Below are 21,136 nucleotides of genomic sequence, written 5' to 3'. Positions count from 1 at the left end.
TTTTTAAAACTAATGAGTCTTGCTTGTAGTCATCAGATAATTTTGCTACTCGGTTGATTTAAATTCAGTCAGTTTGATTTCTCTTATGTGGAACAACATCAAGAAATATGTTAAAAGGCTCTTGGGTTGCCATGAGGGCGACACAAAAAAACCCAGTCAAATCTTTAACAGAATAGATTGAATTGAAACATGATCAGCAGTAATTTGAGATTGTTGGCATGAGCTCTTTGGCTTAGGAGGCAAGGGGGTTTAAGCAAGTCATGAGTCTGAGAAGTTCAATCTGCTGCTCTGTTGACAGGATCACTGCTCTGCTTTTGAATATTTAATGAGACCATTTGTTCCATGTGATTTTCTGTTTATTGTATCTTTTAAATTGTTGGAGGATGTATCGGATTTCTTGAACAGTCAGTCTTAGAACCCTCCAACGGTCAGGAAGTACATTAGGTTTCAGTTGCTTTGAACAGTAATGCTCTGTCATATTGATGTTATGCTCTAAAAAATGTTGTTTTGACATGCTGCACCCACTGAAACAAATGCTCACTCTGCGTGACATGGTTAGTGCGGATGCTCCGTAAATGTCCAGAACTTTTAATCAGTCAGGAAATATTTTGAAGTAGCAGCTAGTGTTATGAATGATTTCAAGATAAGACGAAATGCTGTGACCCATGTCAGACCTTGATGCTTGGGAAGCTGACCATCCAGTCCCACTTATATTCCTTGAAACAGCACATATTTTAATGATCTTTATTATGTATTTAGGGTTAAGCTGGTTTTACATGATAAAACATGTGCTCTTCCACTGCCAGGAGGTAGAGCGCAGACTAAAGGCTCACTTGCGGAGGCTGAGCAAGAGATGAATAAGCCATAAGAAAATAATGCAGGCCAGTCTCCATGTTTCTAGACAAGTGTCAGACACAGATTGTATCATGCACTCAGCTTGTGTTTTGCAAAACAAAGATATGTTTGTCATTCATAGCTCCCCCTGCAGCAGTGGCTCGCTCCGGGCTATATTTTGAAACAACTTATAACTCGCTAGTTATGCTTTTAAAGGTCACTGACAACTGATTTCAAAGTTTAGATATTGAACTTTGAGGGAAGTGCGAGATAAAAACAATTATTTCTGGATTGTAATATTAATTCCTAGATACCAGACCCACTGATAATATCTATAGAGTCCACTAAGAGTGGTGGAATTGATCATTGCAATAACTAAAGTGACCACTGGGCTAAAGTGGACGCATATTGGAGTGTCAACACAGTTATTCCTCACTTATGTGAAACACCATTGTTTATGATAAGACTGCCGTGTCAGTTTTTCCAATGAAAAAAATCAAACCTCCAGAAAGGAGTGTGTTTTTGCTGCTCATGTTTAAGACTCTAGAATGTAGTTGTTTACGTAGCTTAGAGCTCTAAAGTGTTAAGATTGTATGGACCTAATTCTGTGTTTCTAATATGTACTAAACTTGCTGTAACTGCTGCTGGTCTTTTCTCTTATCAGGAGAAGCTTGCCAAGAGTATCCATTACCTCATCAGCAAAGAGGACCAGGTCAGGAATCAGATTACTGAGCTTGATCTACTCATCAATCAGACTGAGGTGAGAGAGCTGACTCATCCTGCAGTGACTCCACAGTCCTTTTTTTACTCCACTCCAAAAGTGTTACACCTTACGTATTTGATTTCAAACCTTGAAAATGTTAGATTTTACTGTTTTGAAGTGTTTTTTTCTGATTTCATCTACTAAAATATGTAGCACTGCATTTAACTAAGCATTATGATATACAATTGACAGGCAATAAAACAAAATTCACTTATCCCATTTTGTCTTTCCAGGACACTTTAAAAATATATATTTTGTTTGATATTCTAATAACAAAACCCCCCCCATTCATTTTCAGTTTAATTCCCTGATTTCAGACTCCTCCCCCGCCTTAAACCCAGTTTACACCTCCTTGTGTTTGGTTCAAAATTCTTGAAATATATCTTTCTCTTTAGATTTTGTTTCTTAATTTACAGACTAAGATAACTAATTAACCTCTTAAAGGACAATAATGCATCTGATTATAGCTCTGTGCCCTGATGTTAAATCACATCTCTATTTACAGAAAAGAAGAAGGTAATCGGTCAGAGGAGGTAGAAATCCTGTATAACAATATTTAATTTAAAAGACGAATATCTAAACAGCTTCCATAGAACCAGTCAGAGAAGTTCAGAAACAATCACACCTTGTCTGTGTGCGAATAAGGAAGGTCCCTAAACAAACAGTATGCAAACCACGCAAACAGGGAAACACAGGATTTGCCTTATGCGTACGTCTGCATTTCAGCCTCTGACCTTCTTCCTCTTTAACTGTGACGTGAATCTTCCCACAGTTTTGATGTTCTGTAAAAAGAGTACATATGACTCATGGTTTAAGGTTGCTTTCTTGTTTTATGAATTTTTGTGGTCCCTTTATCTTTGTCCCTATATACTGAAGTTATGTGATGTGACCTGTTAGGCTTCACCTTGTTTGAATATTGCTTAAAGTACAGTGGAGGTTTGTATCCACCTTTTGTTAAACCAAAGATTTACCACAGCTGATGATACAATGAGTTTGTTTAATTCGAATAAAGCCAAGACAAAACAATCTTCTCTTACACAGGAAAATGGACAGCTTGCAGAACGCCAAGCTAATGAACACTTTGAGCGTCTCTTTGAGACCCTGCAGGAGAGGAAGTCGGAGATGTTACAATCCATTGAACAGTCCAGAAATCGACGCCTTGGACAGCTTAAGGCCCAGGTATAAAACGCCATTTTAGTTGGCAATCTTTCAAAAACACATATGCACTATTTACCCATCATATTCTTAACCGCAGAAGTAGCTTCCTTTCTTTAATGGAAATTCACTCTGTTATAGTATCTGTTAAATATAGATCCACCATTTTTAATAACAGTCATAATTTGTCCTAGGTGGAGGAGTACCAGGGCATGCTGGAGAACAGCGGTCTAGTGGGCTACGCTCAGGAGGTGCTGAAAGAGACGGATCAGTCCTGCTTTGTACAGACAGCGAAGCAGCTACACACAAGGTAGAGCTGGGAGATACTCAGCAAATTTACACTTCAAATGATGACAAAAGTTCTGTACTGATCAATGTTACCAAGAAAATGTCAGACATTTTGGCAGATGGGTATGAGGCAAGGCATTCAATGGTATTGATTGTTTTACTAAGTTTAAATTATGCAACTTTCTTAATTTATATGACAGTTTCAGCTGTTATGTCGCATGTGACAAGGACACATTAAGTTTTAAAGCATAAAGAGTGCATTCTCTCTGAGGCCTCAGATGGCACAGAGGTTTATTGAACAACATTTATCTTGGAGGATTATACTTAAGACAGTATCTATCCGTGAACAATGCTCTAATGTGTAGAAATCTCTGGCACTGTGCTAATGATATCAATACAGACATTTAGAGCTGTGATAAGAAATTAGTTAAAGGATTTAGTTAATTGGAAGATAAAATAATTTACAACTATGGGGGTGGAATTGCAACAATTTATAGCAATGACTTTAGTAGCTCAAGCTTTTTACTCCCATTGAAGTTTCCCTTCATAAGCCTGATAAAAGAAAATTAAGCCGGGCCTAAAATAATGAATTATTTGCAAATTTCCCCACCAATGTTTTGACTGTGTACTGCAGTAAACTTTCAAATACTTGATCAAGCAGCTTATTTATGCTAACCAGATATTCTTATCCCAAAACAGAAGCTGTTCGTAAAACAAGATCAACAGTTATAGATTGAAGTCAGCTCACAGAAAGTTAATATTCATTGATGCCTTCTTGTTTCCCAGTGGATGTAATTAGTGGGGGTTTTCTTTACCAGGTGCAGCTAAAAAAAATTAATATTGTGAAGAAGTTCATATTTTTCTTCAGCTATATTGGAGTGGAAATAAAAAATGAATATATTCTAGATTCCTTACATGAGAACTAAAATGTGTTTTTCAATCTTATTTTTGATAATTATGGCCTACAACTAAAAAAATATACAAACAAATACCTCAAAATTTAGAATATTCGTTTTGAGTGAGAATATCACTAATCAAACAGTATAAATACCTTGTATCTCTCGGCCTAGTTCAGTACACACCACCACACTCATGGGGGAGGCTGCTGACTTGACGGTTGTTCAGAATAAGATCTACAACACCCTCCACAACACCCTCCACAACACCCTCCACAACACCCTCCACAACATCCTCCACAACACCCTCCACAAAGAGGGTAAGCCACTGAAGGTCATTATTGAACAGGCTGGCTGTTTTAAAAGGAAGCTGTATCAAAGGATATCAATGGAAAGTTGACTGGAAGGGGAAAGTGTGGTAGCAAAACGTGCACATGCAACAGGGATGACAACACTCCTGTTTTCTGAAGTCATCAGCTTTCTCATCACCTGGCCACATCTATCCAATACTACTGCAACACACATTTGCTGTCCATTTTAAATATCATGCATATTTCACAGCCTCATCAGCCGCAGATGACATCTTCAGCAATCTCACCATGGCTGCCCCGTTTTTGCAGTTTTGATCAGCTCCCTGTCTCATCAGCCTCAAACTTCTGTCAACAACAACTGTCAAATCGCAGATCCAGATGCCCGTGATAAAACCAGCACATTAAAACGTATTTCCAGGGATCAAACTTCCGTCAGATAATATCAGAGATTTACCTTAGCGAACTAGATTATGAAAAAAATGAACTTTTCCACAATATTTAAATTTGTTAAGCTGCACCTGTGTGTTGTGAGCATCAATCTGATTATATGTTTGGGTGACTGGAGTGTGTCAGAAGCCCACCAAGCCACGTGCACAGTTTACTAATCTCCAGAGTGATTAAGGAAAGTGTTCGGTGAAAGCTCCGAAGAGTCTTGGGGTTGTCTTCTGCTCTGAGCTTTTAATTGATCTTCATTAAAAGCTTTAGATAATCACTAAACCTTTTCACTCTCAGAAGCATGATACTGTGTTCTTTTACAGTCTCCTTCTTTTGAAAGACACCTGTTTTTTATTACTCTACTTTTAATAAGGAAAAATAATTCCCCAGGGTACAGTGCTGATTTAAAGTTGAAATTACAGTGTAACATACCTGATATCATTTATAGGAAAAGGCCATCTGCTGTTGTATGATTGGTGAACTTTAAGTAATTTGATGTGAGTACATTGAAGTATCCATCAATAAAGATTGAATCATATTGTATCTGTCTGTTATGTTTTCAGGATCCAGAGGGCCACAGAGTCTCTGCGGACTTTCCACCCCTCAGCTGACCCCTGCTTTGATGAGTTTGTGCTCGACACCTCCAGAGAAGAAAATCTGCTCAAAGAGATGTGCTTTGGTGGAGGTACATCTCCATTTTATGTTATATCTCTACATACACTAGTTATTGTAGCAAGGAAAAGCAAGCATGTTTTTTTTCCTCTATTTGATTCTAAACCTAAATGAGAGTTACTTCCAGTTATGAATCACAATAAATTTGCATTCTGGTCAATAATTTTTGGGACATCAGTCCAAAATTGGTCTCTGTTAGCATACATTGTGTGCATTTCATGTTTACACAAATCATAACCCCTTCACACATGCACTGCACTTAAAATTCCCCTCATTACCCTGGTTGGCTGCATGTGGGAACACAAAAGGCCACATTTGTTCACCCTGATTTAACACATTATTTTCCTGGCAGCCCCATAATACAAAGTTTGCATGAAGTCAGGGTGAGCTGATGTGTGAATACAGCGGATAATAGTCTGGAACATTTACCACAAGCGACTTATTGGTGATGTTGTTCACATTTGAGTTTATCTGCTTTACTGATAAATGACACCCTCCCCCTACCTAAACCAATCAAACTATTTCCAGTATTTGATTCTCAGTGATCAAAGTTTTCTAACTTTGTGAGCATGATGAACCCATATGCTTGCCTTCACTTATTTCTCAGTGGATACAAAAATAATATTTTCTATACACAGCTACACAGTTGGAGTGAAAATGTAAAGAATTGGTAAACCTTTTCAGCAATTTTTATAGCCAAATGTTTTAACTGTGACACTTAGATAACCATTTCAGCCCTTTGATGTTGATACTTCGGCTAACTACTAATTCTTTGAGCTAAGTATTCCACCATTTCTTCAAGTGCACTTTTCAACTTTTAATCTATTTGTTTGTGCTGACTATTGCAACCATTTGTTCTTTACTTGTAGTCACCTATTTCAACTGTTCATACGCTTGCCAAGCATTAATTACACCCTTAAGCCCTTGGAAATAACAGATCTAGAGCACAGAAAAAAAGTGCTGACAAAGAACTTTGACATGGTGAAAAGTGCAAGTAACACACACAATGTTTTCCCCTTCTAAACTAACTTAGTAAAACCCATTATTTGTCATTACCTGTCCATCACATGAACAGCCCTGTGAACAGTGTTGTGTTAAAAGTTCAGAGGTCACTTGTGAAAACCTGAATTAGATCAACAATCCTGGAAACACCCGCAGTGGATTTTACCGCTCTGTGAAGCTTCTTTTCTGGTCTGCTGAATAAGAAAGGCTTATTTTATGAAAAGCTGCCATGGGAATCAGAAAATTCTCTATGAAAATTATGTAACATAATTCACTTTTCATTAAAATTGGTGACAGAGATAGAGGCAAAACAAACAATTAAACATGGCATGTGTCTGATTATATTAAAGCAAAGTACTTAACTGTCAACGCAGAAATGTGAAACTTATTGTAGGAGGATTTTTGGAGCATCAAAGGAGCATTTCAGGGTAGAAAGATTTCTGAAAAGGAAAGAAAAAATGTCAGATTCAAAATATCTAACATAGAAGCAAATGATCAATAAATGTTTCCAATAACAAAGCTCAAAAGTTTACAGATAAATGAGCAAGCTGCAGAAAATGGACTAACTATGGATGTGTTACTAATAACCTATAAGGTCAGAGGTTAAGTCAGTGCCTAACAAGGTGACACTCTTTAACATGTAACATAAAGCAGATGAAATATTGCAGGCTGTAAGACTCTGTGAAAACTTTGTTAGGCATCATCAGATTAGGATGTTGTTCAGAAATGCTAAAAATGATACCTATAAACTATACTTGGAGAAGTCTGCCTGGTACACTACCATTAAGTGCAAGTGAACTGAATGTTATCGTATTAACTTAAGCAGATTGTGGCGCTGGTTCCACTGCGCTCATATTCATGCTGTGACTGCATGATGAAAGGACTTGATGAGACAGACTCAATATGCCAGAGCGATGGCTCATGGCGTTTGGCTGCGGTTGGCTGAGGCTTGTTTCAAACGCCGTTAGTGTGGCTGGAGTCTAGCTTGTCAACATTACGTGCATCAGTGAGTCATTGTCCCAGATAGTGACACTTAGTTATGACTGCTCCTTTAGCTGTTGTAAGCATGAGACAGCTGGCTGCTACCTGAGGTTTGGGGGCACCCTGGAAAAGGAGCAATATGTGGTCAGTAACAGTACATAGTGAGTTGTTTGGATTTGAGTAGCAGCTGTGCTTCAAGACAGAAGCAATCAAAAAGTATTCATCCTGCACCAGAATTAAACGTGTCGGACAAGTTGGTGCTTCTAAACAACAGAGAGGTGTCTCTGCAGGTGACAAACAAAGCTTTAAGGAAAAGGAGGTTGTGACTCTTGGCTGATAAGATGTGAGATCTGTCTCAGGCTACAGTTGGCTCTGTCTGAACTTATGGTCCACGTACTGCATGAGTCAACAACTGATGAAATAGTTGACTAAAGCTGAGATAACTTGATAAAGAGCATGTGTTAAAGACTTGTTGTTCAAGAGCTTTGGATATTTACCAAGAGATAATAGGCTTTTTGCTACAAGCCCAAACTTGGAAAGAAATGTCTCTGAAAAGTTGGGCTTTACAGAATGTGATCTCTGAGTGTGAAAATGTTGAAAAGTTGCTGAAATAGCAGAAATTCAAGGGGCTTAGTTTACAAAAAAGATATGAGAAAGAGGAAGAATCCGAGACATGAAACAAGAACTATGCAAAGACAGTTTTCCATTTATTTTCCTAAATGTTGTTGGAGGAAATGAATGACTGTTTTTGAAGTTTTGCAAAAAATCAACAACAAAATTTTTTTTGAGGTATTTGTCATTTACAATTTAGAGACATTAATACTACTGATAAGTAAAAATGAAGTACATCAAACACAAAGTGTCTTAGAGCAGGGGTTTCCAAACTTTTCAGTCCGCAACCCCCAAAATATAGGTGCCAAAGTCTTGTGACCCCCACTGTCCCTCAAAGTGATTTAATGAGGCTTCATTTAGCTGGTCTGAGGAAAATTAGCCTACCTATATGAGCATGTGGCTGTGTTTCCTGTGCTGTTATGAATTAACCTACTGCTACTGATGCTTTTGATAATTAACTGTTCACTAACCCTAAACTTAGGAGTCATCAGGCAAAAAGAAAGGCAGAAAACTCATTACATTATCTATTTTCGAGCTTTTATTTCAAGGTTAGCTACCATTTTTGTCGATATTTTTTACTATAATTGGTCAAATTTACTATTTTCAGATCACTTAAAGAAATAATAACCTACTGGAGGACATCTCACGACCCCCCCATTTGTGTTTCATGACCCCCCCAAGGGGTCACGACCCACACTTTGGGAACCCCTGTCTTAAAGAGTGAAAAATATAATATTTGTTAATCCCAAAATTTTTTAGAGTTCCATTGTTTAATCTGCACTTTTCTTTCTGGATATAAACACTAACTCAAATATTTTCTACAAGAGGAAATGGACTTTTGTATGAAATATACCCTAAAAGATTAATTGCTGTATACTTCTTGTGAAGTGTTGCATGTACAATGAGTGGCGGTCATATTAATGTGTCCTTTTATGTAAGTGGCCACAGGGAGTTGCTGGAGCTCTTGTTCTAAGCTCTAAGGGAGAAAAGAAGCTGTTCAGACATTTCTACCCTGCAGTAATTTAATTTAAATCTTGGCAGACGATGCAGCGGGAGGAACCACTATAGTGTCTCAGGATGGTGCCTGAAAGCTTTTGTAGAGTGCATCCATTATATAAGAAACCAGAAACGCATTCATATTACTCACAGAACTGAAGGCTGATTTGATGATATTATTGGTTCAAGTTTTACTTTTTTGGTTTATTTGTTGTGTTCAAGTGTTAATTGCTTATAGCTTGTCCCTGTGTTCTCTACTGTTAACCCTATGCTCTTTTTCTCAAGAGCACACGAAAAGACTTTTCAGCCTGACATTTAGAGGAAACTTTGATTTGGCAATGACAATTTCTCTTAAATGTTTTCACTTTAAAGTCTGAGTTTTAATCTTAAATCTTTAAGATATAACAGCACAGTGAAGTTCACTCCTCACAGATTTATGTGAGTGGACTATAAGAGGGAGCAGTGAATCTAAAACAGACACGAGACAAAGCGGTTCCCTGCAGTGCAGCTTGGCATAGCTGCTGTCTGTCTAGCCGCAGCCTTTACCGTACGTGATCAATAGTGCTTTTTTTCAGTCGCTGAACTCTGGTGCCTGCTGCCTGCTGTGATAGATGGCTGACTGCCCGTGACTGCTTGATTTTGCCTGTTGGTCCATCTGTTGGAAACAAGTGAAAAAATCTTGTTGGTTAGTTTGTCCTAAAGAATGCCTGTATCGGATTTTAACCGCAGTGCTTCATGGGGCAGATGTAGCTGTAAATGTGTTGTTACAGTTACAGGCTCGTTTTGATTTCTAGTTTATTTAACCCTCTTGTTATGTTTGTTTCTCAGGAACAGCAATAATGTTCTTGTTATTTATCTTAAAGTGTCGAACCCCCCCCCCCCCCCCCCCCCCCCAAAAAAAACAAAAATCCCAATAAACATTATTTTAATGTCATTATTAACTCCATTACGAACCTTTTAAATCAATATTTAGTGCAATGGTGTTCTTTAATTCTCACAGATCATGGTTCAATGAGGATAACTCACTCGTTTTTCATTAAAATCCATGTTAAAACTTTTTATGAACATACATTAGAAAGACCTAAATATGAATGCAGTAGTTTTACATTACTTAGATGTTTGTTTAATTTATTTCTTTTTAGATTTTTGAACTTTAAAATGGGTCAATTTGACCCGCAACACATCAGGAGGGTTAAAGGATCATCTTTAGTACTGATTTTCCTCAATTCTTCTATCAAAATGTTAAGCTCAAGCATGTAAACTGAAGATAAAATACCTCTCTTTATATTATGTTTGCAGTGTATTAGGGACATTATGATGTAGTTCTCAATGAATGTGCACAGGTCTATAAGAGGACACGCGCTTGTGAAGAAGCTCGTGTGCCTGGCAAAAAAAGAGGACTTTTGAGATCGGGGATTAACCGAGTGACTTTGGAGGCTCAGAAGGCTCTGCTGCAGTTATGACACCAGTCAGCCAGAGGGGAATCTGTCTTTAGGGGAAAAGTTCTTTAGAAAAGACCATCCCAATTAGAGGAATTTGGAAAAAGAAGGTCAGAGCAAGAAGAGGAAATATTGCAAAGTAGATTAGGGGGAATAGTTCTCACAGGGAGAATGGGTCAAGTGTGTAGAGAGGGAAAAAGACAGTGACCTACATGGTTACAGTAGAGTGATTCTGTTCCTGCAGAATAGTGAGCTGTATGCAGCGAGAAAAAGAGAAGAGAGGGTATGTGAACAGAATCATTACAGTGGCTGCCATTGATACATAAGAGGGGACTAATGGGAAACAGTGCTGTTAGAGTGTTGATATATGAAACATCAGAGATAGACAGCTTGATGCATTACAGGAAAAGTTAACAACCACCAAGAGGAGACAATAAAATGTGATAAAGGAAGTGGTTCAGGAAGAGGGGAAAGTGGTGTGAAGGGGTCAGGAGAGGCCATGGTAAAGATATGGAGGAAGAGAAGAAAAGAGGTGGTGTTGATGGTGTTGGTGGGAGAGTTTAGAGAGTGCTTTTCCTGGCAGTGAGTCCATGTGAAAACCTCTTAGCGGGCTCCATTATGCAAGACAGTCTTGTACATTGTCCTGAAAGGGTAGTCCTGATCCTGACAAATCTAATCTTTGCCACACTCACCCTGCTGATTTTGCTTACACCAGAGTTATTGAACAGCAGGACGTTACTAAACATGATTAAGGAGCAAGAGATTTCCTCGTGTTGGTATTAGGTTTTCCTGTTTATGTGTGAGGTCTGTCACATCTTGCTAATCACCACCACCACCGTAATGTGCAATATGTTCAAATGTTGTAGATTAAGGCTGACACACTATATTTGAAGACCCAATACCTGTCATCTCGTGGAGTGATGGTTCAGTGTTCTGTGGTTTGTTCACTTGCCTTGACTGTTTCTCTGCGGACAGTGGTAGATTTTATCTCTTTCAATCTTGTTCAGTTCATTAGTGAGTAGTATTTTTTGATGAAAAACCCCATCTTACTTTCTTTAACAGTGAAAGTTATCACTCGTTGTTGCAGACAATTAAAAATTAGACATTGTTTCGTCAATAGCCTCATTCAAAACCTTCCTAATGGCAGTGGTTGCAGACTGAATCTGTGTAGGATAGTCTCTTCGCTTATGGTTTTGTTTGCTTTTGAAATCAATACTAATGCTTTCACATGACTTACAGTCTGTTTCATAACAAGCTATAAACTCCTTACAGGAGCTTTAACTAACCGGTTTCTTTCTTCTTCTCTTTCCAGTTCCGGACCCTCCTCTAATTGACTTGTCCAACAGCAAAGTCTACAACGAGGCCTCAATCTGCTGGAGGCTGTCTGATGACCACTCACCCACAGATCACCAACTGCTGGAATACCGCAGGTGGGTGACGGCAAACAATGAGACAAAACAACAGAAAAGTGTTTTATTGTAACCAAAAAAAACAAAAAACACACCTCATTTCTTAACTTGAATCCTTTTCTTTTTTCAGACTCTGGGGTCCGAACCAGTCGCAGGTGGACGGTGAGGACAGTGGTGCCTGGAGGTCCACAGACAAGGTGTATGGTTCCAGCACTGTGGTGTGTGACCTGGAGCCCGACAGCCAGTACGCCTTTAGAGTACGAAGCTGCAGGAACTCCATGTTCAGCCCCTACAGCCCTGAAGTTTCCTTCCACACTCCACCCGCACCTGGTAAGTGCAAAATATTGTTTTACTATAAAGACTTATAAGATCTCTGCTGCCTAAGTCCCTAAATTCCCCCTTTTTCTTTTTGTTCCTCTGAGTCTTCAGAGGGCTGTGAGTAGCAGAAGGAAAACAATGTTAGATATATAAGCATGGGAATTTTAGGATGTCATTTGAAATCCTGAAATTGTGAATGATGTGAAACGACGTGGCATAAAATTGGCTCAAGCTCAGTTGAATTAGAGAGGTTCTATTTTTGTTGCACTTTTTAATCAATTGTTTTTATGTACAGGATTAAGCTACGCTGGTAGATTCAGCTCCTGTTGTAGGGCCTCTTTTTGGCCAAGGCAACAGCTAAGCTCCTCTATCCTTTTTACTTCTCAGAGCACGTCTGAGTGTCCTGCACTGAACGCTGTTTTTTTTTTTAGAAAGATTATCAGATAACGGATGCTTTTGTTTTTAAAATTTGAATTCTCCTGCACATGCTCAATTAAGGTATTGAAGCACAATGGTGTTTTTGTTCATCGCCATGGTAATGGCTTATGTGTGTCAGATTGTTGAAACCAATATAGCCTTTGTCTGAATGTGTGGGAGTGGAGAGTGTTCAACAGTGCGACAGCTTGGAAAAGGAACCTGCAGGTGCATTTGTTGCTGGCATTTGTAACTCGCCTGACAGAGCCAAGGTGGAATTCATTAAAAACCATCATCATTCCCAACCATCTGCTGAACTTGAATCCAAATTGTTTACTCTCAGTGAGGGACTGTATCTCTTTGATTTATGTTCTACTTGGCAATCCTAATGGTCTCTTTTTGACTGCTAGAAAAGATAACACAGACAGCAGTTTTAAAAGTGTGAGGTAGTTTCCTGTCTCTTGAATTTGACACATTTCTTTCTTTCCCAGAGTTGGGCAGTTGCCTACGTGCATACATGAAACATAGTTCCTTAATCTGATATTTTTGTCATGCACAAGCTTCATCATTTGTGTTGTGATTGGAGCTTCCACATTCCTGTGCGCTCTGGTTCGTGTAAGACTGAGTGGATGGATTCACTGTGCGTCAGTAATGAGGTGAAATTTCAGGCCAGGGTGAAATATAGAGGAAAGAACATACACAATCGTAACACTCACACACTCACTGCTAAATATGACAAATTATTACGACATCACAACATGCAAGCTCTTTATTTTTTGCTTGTCCTCATTTATTAGTATTGATATTTTTCAAACTTTCAAAATGCTGGTGTTGGGTGAAACATTTCTCCGTCCCTGATGCTGCTTAGTTCGTATTAACATGCTATTGAATAACTATAAATATCTTGGTCTACTTCTTAATTGGATGTGAAATTAAAATGAAGATGCTTTGGGACCAACTTCATGCTGCTTCAATTATGTCTGACCCATTTTTTCTTTGATAATGAATTAAATGACAGAAACAATTCAGTGTTATATGCTCTGTTGCAACATGGATGTAGTTGTCAGGTTTTTTTTAAAAACAGGAAACTGATTTCAAAGACAACATTTGCATGAATGGTAAAGCAAAGGCAGTACATTTTATGAACAGAACTTGTGTGAGCCAAAACTGGTTAGTCTGATCTGCAATGCATTACTTCTCCAGTAATGTACAACTTACCTGTGCCAATAATGCATAACATTTAGCCAGTCGAATTAACTTTTTGAAAATGCTCATGCTTTAGTATTACTTATAGTCATCCAGTTTAGCCTGTCTCTAGAGCTGCATCCAGACCACATAACATCAGATAAAACTGCAGCATTGCTGTCTGGTCACCCTGTAGGCAGGCTTATACTGTTATCATTATCATGGCCTAGTTAGTGCAAAGGCTTCCCCAGACACATGCAAATGAACTGGTCTTCCCCAGTATGCGTCTCAGATTTCCTGGGATGGTTGAGTGAACAGGCATAATCATGTCAGCCTATATGTCTCCTGGATTATGGTAATGGTGGCCTTTGGCCCATAAACTATTCATAGAATGTGTTAAAATGCATCCAGATGAGGAGGAGAAATGGCAGCTGCACGTTAGTAATGAGGAGTTTCATAGGGACTTAATTCATCTTGGTGTAATGATCACAGCAAGCAGGGCTTGAGTAAGTCTTTATGGTTGTGCTATGGCGCCCTCATGTGTCAGCTCATGTCAACTACCCAGTTCCAAGCCTGTCCACGAAGGAAATAATCCACCAGTGTTGCATGCCTTCACAAAACCTGTTATCTTTTGAAACTAAAGTTTTCTATTTTTCTTCGTTTTGTCCTCGTTTCTGACAATTTGTCCTCTTGTTTTTTTAATCCACTGTCACATTCTCTCTCTCCCATCACATACAGCTTTTGGTTTCCTGTTCAGTGATAAGTGTGGCTTCAGTACAGAGCGCCTCATCCTTAACAAGAGACGGGACACTGTGGAGAACGTAGCCGGCATGGCTTTCCTCCTCGCTGCAGATCGCGTGCAGACGGGTAGCTACATCGGTCTGGACTACATTATTGGGGACACGGGCATCACTCAGGGAAGGTAAGCCAATTACTCACAACACTGGGACTTTTTTCCACGAGGATATATCCGGATGCTTACTTTATGCTACAGAATAAATATCTGTAAAAGAGTGAGCCTTATTAAAGGATGTACTTTAAAATCAAAAGGTATGAGCTGCACACACATTAGCCATTAAAGGTTTAATCTAATTAAAATGATAACACAGACTATGGTGGTATCTTTCTCTGTCTGTTATTATCAGTATCGCCTCCAGACATGATATAAAATATTTAAGAGATGGAGCAAAGATGGAGCTTTATTTGTGAGCTAAGAAATTAGGGACATAGATGATTTAAAATTTCCGACTATCTCTATCAGCCTTAGTTCAGAGAGTGCTGAGTCATTAATTACCATGAGAACACAATTGCAAGTAACTAAGAAAACTCATTTTAGCATCCTAATTTTCATTCCTTGTAATGGTTGTTTTGCAGGCACTACTGGGCCTTAAAGGTGGAACCGTACTCCTACATGGTTAAAGTTGGAGTGGCCTCTGACTCAAAGCTGATTGAATGGTTTCACAATCCCAGAGATACCAGCAGCCCAAGGTGAGTGCAGCCATATGTCAACGTACACAACACACAGCTATTGTCAACAATCCAGCCACAGTCCGTTGACACATGGCAAACCAGGAGCACAAATTCCATTCATCTTCATTTTTTACATGCCTGACTTTTGCACACGAGAGCAACAACCGTTCAACAGCGCTAAGAGTGTTTGAGTTGTATTTAATCCTGTGATGTAAGAGAGTCGGTCTAAACTCATAAAGAGCTTACTCGCAGACAAAGCCTGCCTTTCTCACTGGATAAGCTCACGTAGAAGCATGTAAAGGAACACATTATTAACATAAATTAATCTCAGTTCTGTGATATTTATTCCATAATGCATGCAGGGTGATTAACACAGGCAGCATTCGGCTACTGTACTCATTTGAAAGCTGAGTATGCATAATTCATGCTGTAAAAGAAACCTTATTTAAGAGGAAAAGCTACGTACAGGTAATACTGGATTGTTCTTTACACATTTTGTCACAATTAACAAAATGGCATGCCTTTTCTAAATTCCTTCATGTCTGGATCTGTCTCAAACATAGCTATAGGGAATGACAGGATTTGTCAGTTGAATGAAAATAGATCTTGGAGATTATTGAGCAATCAGTGAATGACTAGGATGTTACTGGTACAACTAAAACAGATTGTTGATATTTGACAATTCTTTTGTTTTAGCCAAGCGGCAACCTCCAGTCTCAAACTATTAAGCCCATGCGGAACTGTTATAATCTGCAATTCATCGAGACTCTGCTTGAGGCTGGCTGAAGAAACACCAGAAACCACATAAACGCCAATTCAAAAATGACGATCTTTGCAGCATTAATAAACATGTTTACAGCCTGGTTAAAAAAATGGCTTGGCTCTACCTAGCTAATTTCTCCATCAGCACACACTGTACGGGGGGTGAATTTTTTTCTAATATGCCGATTCAGAAGATATTAAGATTATGAGTTTTCGCCCAAATAAGGACATGGCTGACTTAACTCCCGGTCAGGAACGCACAGCTGTTGGCTAGGAGGCTCAAACTCCTCCCCTTTACGTCACACTATTCCTGGTTGAGTTCCGCATTTCCAATATGGCTTACTCCGTCGATTGGCTTCCAAACAGCGTTTAGGGACAGATGGGTGACGTCACGGATACTACGTCCATACTTTATACAGTCTATGGTTTTAGCTAAAGAAATCAAATATAAACAAATAAGATGAGACATAAGAAAGCTACTATTATAGGCCTTTTCTCCCAAAAAATCTCTTTATTCTATAGATAAATTTAAAATCAAAGTAATAATTTGTTGTAGCCCCAACACTTCTGACACATATATATATTTTTCTGACATTTATGAACTTGGGCACATCATCATTCCACTTCTCTACTAGCTTCGTTTCAGACTTAAGTTTAATTACCTCTGTATCCCTTGTAACCCCTCTCCCTTTCTTGTCCCAGGTATGACCATGACAGTGGGCATGACAGCGGCAGCGAGGACGCATGCTACGAGCTGTCCCAGCCCTTCACTCTCCTCACCCTGGGCATGGGCAAACTCTTCATCCCCAAAGCCTCTTCATCTTCCTCTGTTTCCTCAGCAAGCGCAGCATCAAACGACCCTGGCAACCGTGTGCTACCCATGCCACAGCGTTTGGGTGTATGCCTCGATTACGATGCATGTCGTGTGTATTTTTACGACGCTGACACCATGAGGTGCCTTTATGAGAGGCAGGTAGAGTGCTCGGGAACAATGTTTCCAGCTTTTGGCCTCATGGGCAGTGGCAAGGTGCAGCTGGAGGAGTTTATCACGGCTAAGAGGCTGACTTTTTGAGGAGAGACTGAGTACGATGATGCACTAGGATTTGTGCATCTGTTAAGTCTTTGGCATGATCTGTGAAGAGTTGTTTTTATGGACAGGGTAATGGAGTACAGTGCAAACTGTTATTCTTAATGTACAATGAGACCGGTGTGATCAGGGTGTTTGGTCCTAATTGTGAAAATGGGATCTTGAGTTAGCATGTTTAAGGTACAATCCACACAAAAGAGCCTGACACTAAATGTTGGTGTCTATATACAAAGCAGATAGTCTGTGGTATGTGAAAAGACTTCTCTACCTACCAAAGTCTCTGTATCAGTTAATTGTATTTACCTGCTTTTAATTACCAGCTATTATCAGCTGTTTATGTAGTGGAAATGGCTGCAAAGTTAGCCTGCAGCTACTTAAAATCTTAATTGTTTTAACATGAAATGCCTTGGAGCTTACAGTGACACTTCCTCTTTTGCCAGGTATACATTTAGAAATAATTTGGTGTGCATAAATTAAGTAATCCATTTGTTTTTTGGCTCTTCTTTGTAACTGTCTAAACGTAGCAGCATAGGTTAACGTGTAATCTTGGAGGACCTGAGAGCCTTGTAGCTACTGCGGAGCTAGCGCCTCTGTGCCTTTTTTTTTAGGAAATGGCTCACTTAGTTTGCTCGAGCAGGCAGATGTTGGTGTCATTGCACAAGCATTATAGAAATAATTATCAGCATAAATACTGTATGTGAGTTTTTACTGTAGTTGGAGTATAATCACAAACACTGGTGTTCAAGTTGTAACTGCTATATAGTCTTCATCATGACTTGTTACTTATTTAATCTTCACTTTATCACAAGAAGCACTACTCTTCCTCCTTTTCACCGTTTTGTTCAGCTGTTTTTGCACAACATTATGTAAAAGAGCATCGCACATGATACAACTCACAATCACCTTTTGATCACAACTCAGTAATGATAAAGACAAAATGAACACATGATGTCTTTCTCTCACTTTCTCATTAACTTTCACCCTTCACTAACACAATCATGAATCCAGGACACGTTACTGATTTCTAAAGCCTCTCACTGTTTGCACAGCACTGAATGTGACTTTGAACATCATTCAACCAGCTGGGTACCACAACACCGTTTACTTGCAGTCAACATCATTTTGACGGCTGCAGAGTCACTTACAGCCAAAGTGTGTTGGTTCTGGTGCTTACTTAAGTGCAAAACCCATCTGTGTGTCCAAGCTGCCTATAGACAGTTGGACAACAAGTAACACACACTTATTCAGGTTCCTTTGACAAGTGCTATCACGAAACACACTGTTCTGTACTTTTTTTACTATCTAAACCACAGTTTACTTGCAATGCAGACACATAAAGTGTAGCATGTCAGAGGTGAACAGGCTGTCGGACAGACACCTTAGTGACTGACTGGATCTGATCAAGGTAGATCATATATTTAAGAAAGAGCACATTATTCAGACTGATGGTAGGCGACCACATTTGTTTTCTAACAGACATATACTGTATATGTGCCTGCACCTGGGTTTGTTTGTACATTCACGTATAGTTTGATTTCTGGAGGGTTAGGGTAATAGATGTGTGTTTTCTCAGGTTTCTGGTCCTGTGATTGGGGCCGATGCTACCTACCTCTATCCGTCAGGCCTGGAAAACCTTAACTACTGTACCTTTCCTCGCAGAAACAACTTTTGTTTGAGTTGCAGTTTTTTATCCGTAACAATTAAGTTCAACATCTCTGCCTTCTCTTTAATGTCAGATAATAAGCTGAACTTTCCAAATGTCTGATTCAAGTCCCATGTACAGTACACATGAATCTAGAGTATATCATTTTCAGAGAAATTCAGTACATCTTAAACGTTTATGTTAACAGTCAGTGTTTGCTTGTAGACTTAAAAGATGTGTATCGCTATTGGTGAAATATAACTGTAAACTTGTAACCCTGTTCAGCTGCCTTTTGTCAGGGTTTTTCAAACGGTACTAACAACCTTTTCTTCATCTTTTTTTTGTGGTGTTTGTTTTGGCTAATCATGTTCGATGGGACACATTGTGGGATTTTTTTAGGGTTCAAAACATTTAAAAATTCATGCTCTTACATCTAGCTGTGCAGTAACGTCTTTTGAAATGAGCTATTGGATTTTGTGACTGTTTGCATGTTTGTCTCACGTGTTGGTAATTTTTTTCACTTCTATCCTTAAAGCTCACATACCTGTATCTTAAACTGACTGTTTCAACATCTTTAAAGCACCTCTATGCATTTAGAATGTATTCCTGTTTTTTACAGAACAAACAGCTGAATGTTTCGCTTTCTGTTTGGTTTTCTTTGATTCTTTTGTTACACTTGGGGTCACAGCACAGTTGTATGTAGTAAAAATAATCTGATAAAAGGCATGCAATCTCATAATCCCATCTGATCTCAAATTAAAAAATCATCCCAGCCTGCTTTTCAGCCATGAATTTAGAACCAAATATTCAGCAGGCTGGCTTTCAATTTAATTCCAAGCTAGCACTTTAAAAATCTGTAGCATGTCAGCAAATGTTTGGCTCTGCAGGTGTGTATGATAAATGTGTGGGTGCAATATTATTGAACAGGCAGTAGAGTAGAAGTTTAGACAAGCCTGGAAAGACAACTTGCACTGCAGTTTGTTTATACTTTACTTTGTGGATTTAAATGAGCTTTTCCTGATAATGAGTGAGATTTAAACACTACTTAATTTGTGATTTTGTTTCTCAGTAACACTCATTGTTTCTGAACTCTTAATAAGTGACAGTGCATTTGTCCCTGTGTGTTTTCTCCAGAGGATTTGGATGTGGTGTGTATGTGGTGGGTGTCTGTATGTGCAGTAAAGATGTGGAGTTATTGTTTTTGCTCCGATTCCTGGAAATGCTACACTTTCTTTGCTGTGTGGGGTTTCAATAAATAAAACTAATGTGTTTTTAAATCTATTTTGTCTCTTCATTAATGCTATTTATAAAAATGTTCCTTTTTTTATATACTTCATCAGCTGTTGACTGTGCTCTGTGACCATTTTGGCCAGGTAAGTTAACATTATAGATTTTTTGCAGTAATCACCACCCCTGAATTTTACTGTTAGTCAGTGGACAGTCTTTATTCTTACATATCTTCCTTTTAATAATGCTATGGTTCAAGCACTGCACATCTGAGATACGTATGACTTTGGAGCTCTTATGCTAGATACAGAAAACTCTTAATTCTCTTAAGTTCATGCTCTTCGATATGCTTAAAATGTTTGTCTTGTAACGCTAGTGCAGAGCTTTAGTAGGATGACCGCTTCCAGAAGGGATTTGCTTATGTTATTATGCATTTCACATAAAACTAAAAAATGGGAAATGATAATTAAGAAAATGTATAGAGCCCCTCGGGTGTCTTGAAGCACAGTCGCTTGAAGGGTTTTCTTTTAAAACACAAACTTAAAAGCCAATACCTCAAATGTCTCCAAAAGATATATGACTTATGCCTATCATCCAACTTCCTTGTCTTTGTTGCAACTTTTTTAGTAATTTACATTAACTTTGCATTTAATCTTTAGTCATTTCAATGTTGTTTGGAATTATGTTAATAATGGTATTAATATAAGAAATTGTACTTTAAATTTGAAGTTACTTATTATCTTGATTTGATCTTTATTGGTCTCAAACGAATCAAAAAATGTGATAATAGAAATTTAAAGATTAAAGTATACCTATCAATAATGTATCAAACAGCGAACATTAGAGAAAACACACATGATATGTTTCAAAGAGGCAGAGGGAAGAAAAAAGCTTACCTCGTCTTGCCCTTTCCTTATGATATCAAATAATTAGTAAAAAAAAAAAAAAAAACATTGTAAAACATTTAACTATGAAATAAATATTGAAACAAGAAAAAATCATAAAACAATTGCAAGGAAAAATAATTATTCATTTTCACTTGCTTTTTAATTTATTGCTTTCTTTAACCCACAGCAAAAATGTTTATGGGTCAACTTGACCTGGAGCATGTTTAATTATCCAGAAGTGTCAGAACTCAAAAAAATCCCAAAAGCATTTTTTAATCTCATTATTAACTCCATTACTAACCCTTTAAATCAATATTTTGTGCAATGGTGTTCTTTAATCCTCAAGGATCA

General features: G+C 38.4%; 1 protein-coding gene across 3 annotated transcripts in view; it reads left to right on the top strand.

Moving 5' to 3' along the window:
- trim36 (tripartite motif containing 36) overlaps positions 1-19,952 on the top strand; it is a 30,755-nt gene extending 10,803 nt beyond the window's left edge. For all 3 annotated transcript variants that reach the window (XM_034691206.1, XM_034691207.1, XM_034691208.1), the window contains 9 exons: positions 1,499-1,594; positions 2,639-2,776; positions 2,947-3,062; positions 5,246-5,367; positions 11,697-11,814; positions 11,924-12,123; positions 14,449-14,632; positions 15,085-15,198; positions 16,645-19,952. In XM_034691206.1, the coding sequence (XP_034547097.1) occupies positions 1,499-1,594; positions 2,639-2,776; positions 2,947-3,062; positions 5,246-5,367; positions 11,697-11,814; positions 11,924-12,123; positions 14,449-14,632; positions 15,085-15,198; positions 16,645-17,014 (1,458 nt within the window). In that variant the 3' untranslated portion in view covers positions 17,015-19,952. The remainder of the gene's footprint in view (positions 1-1,498; positions 1,595-2,638; positions 2,777-2,946; positions 3,063-5,245; positions 5,368-11,696; positions 11,815-11,923; positions 12,124-14,448; positions 14,633-15,084; positions 15,199-16,644) is intronic.
- The last annotated feature ends 1,184 nt before the right edge of the window (positions 19,953-21,136 follow it).

Source organism: Notolabrus celidotus, chromosome 9 (genome assembly GCF_009762535.1).
Source record: "Notolabrus celidotus isolate fNotCel1 chromosome 9, fNotCel1.pri, whole genome shotgun sequence".
NCBI lineage: Eukaryota > Metazoa > Chordata > Actinopteri > Labriformes > Labridae > Notolabrus > Notolabrus celidotus.
Note: the sequence above shows the minus strand (reverse complement) of the source record. Positions and strands in the feature narration are given on the sequence as shown.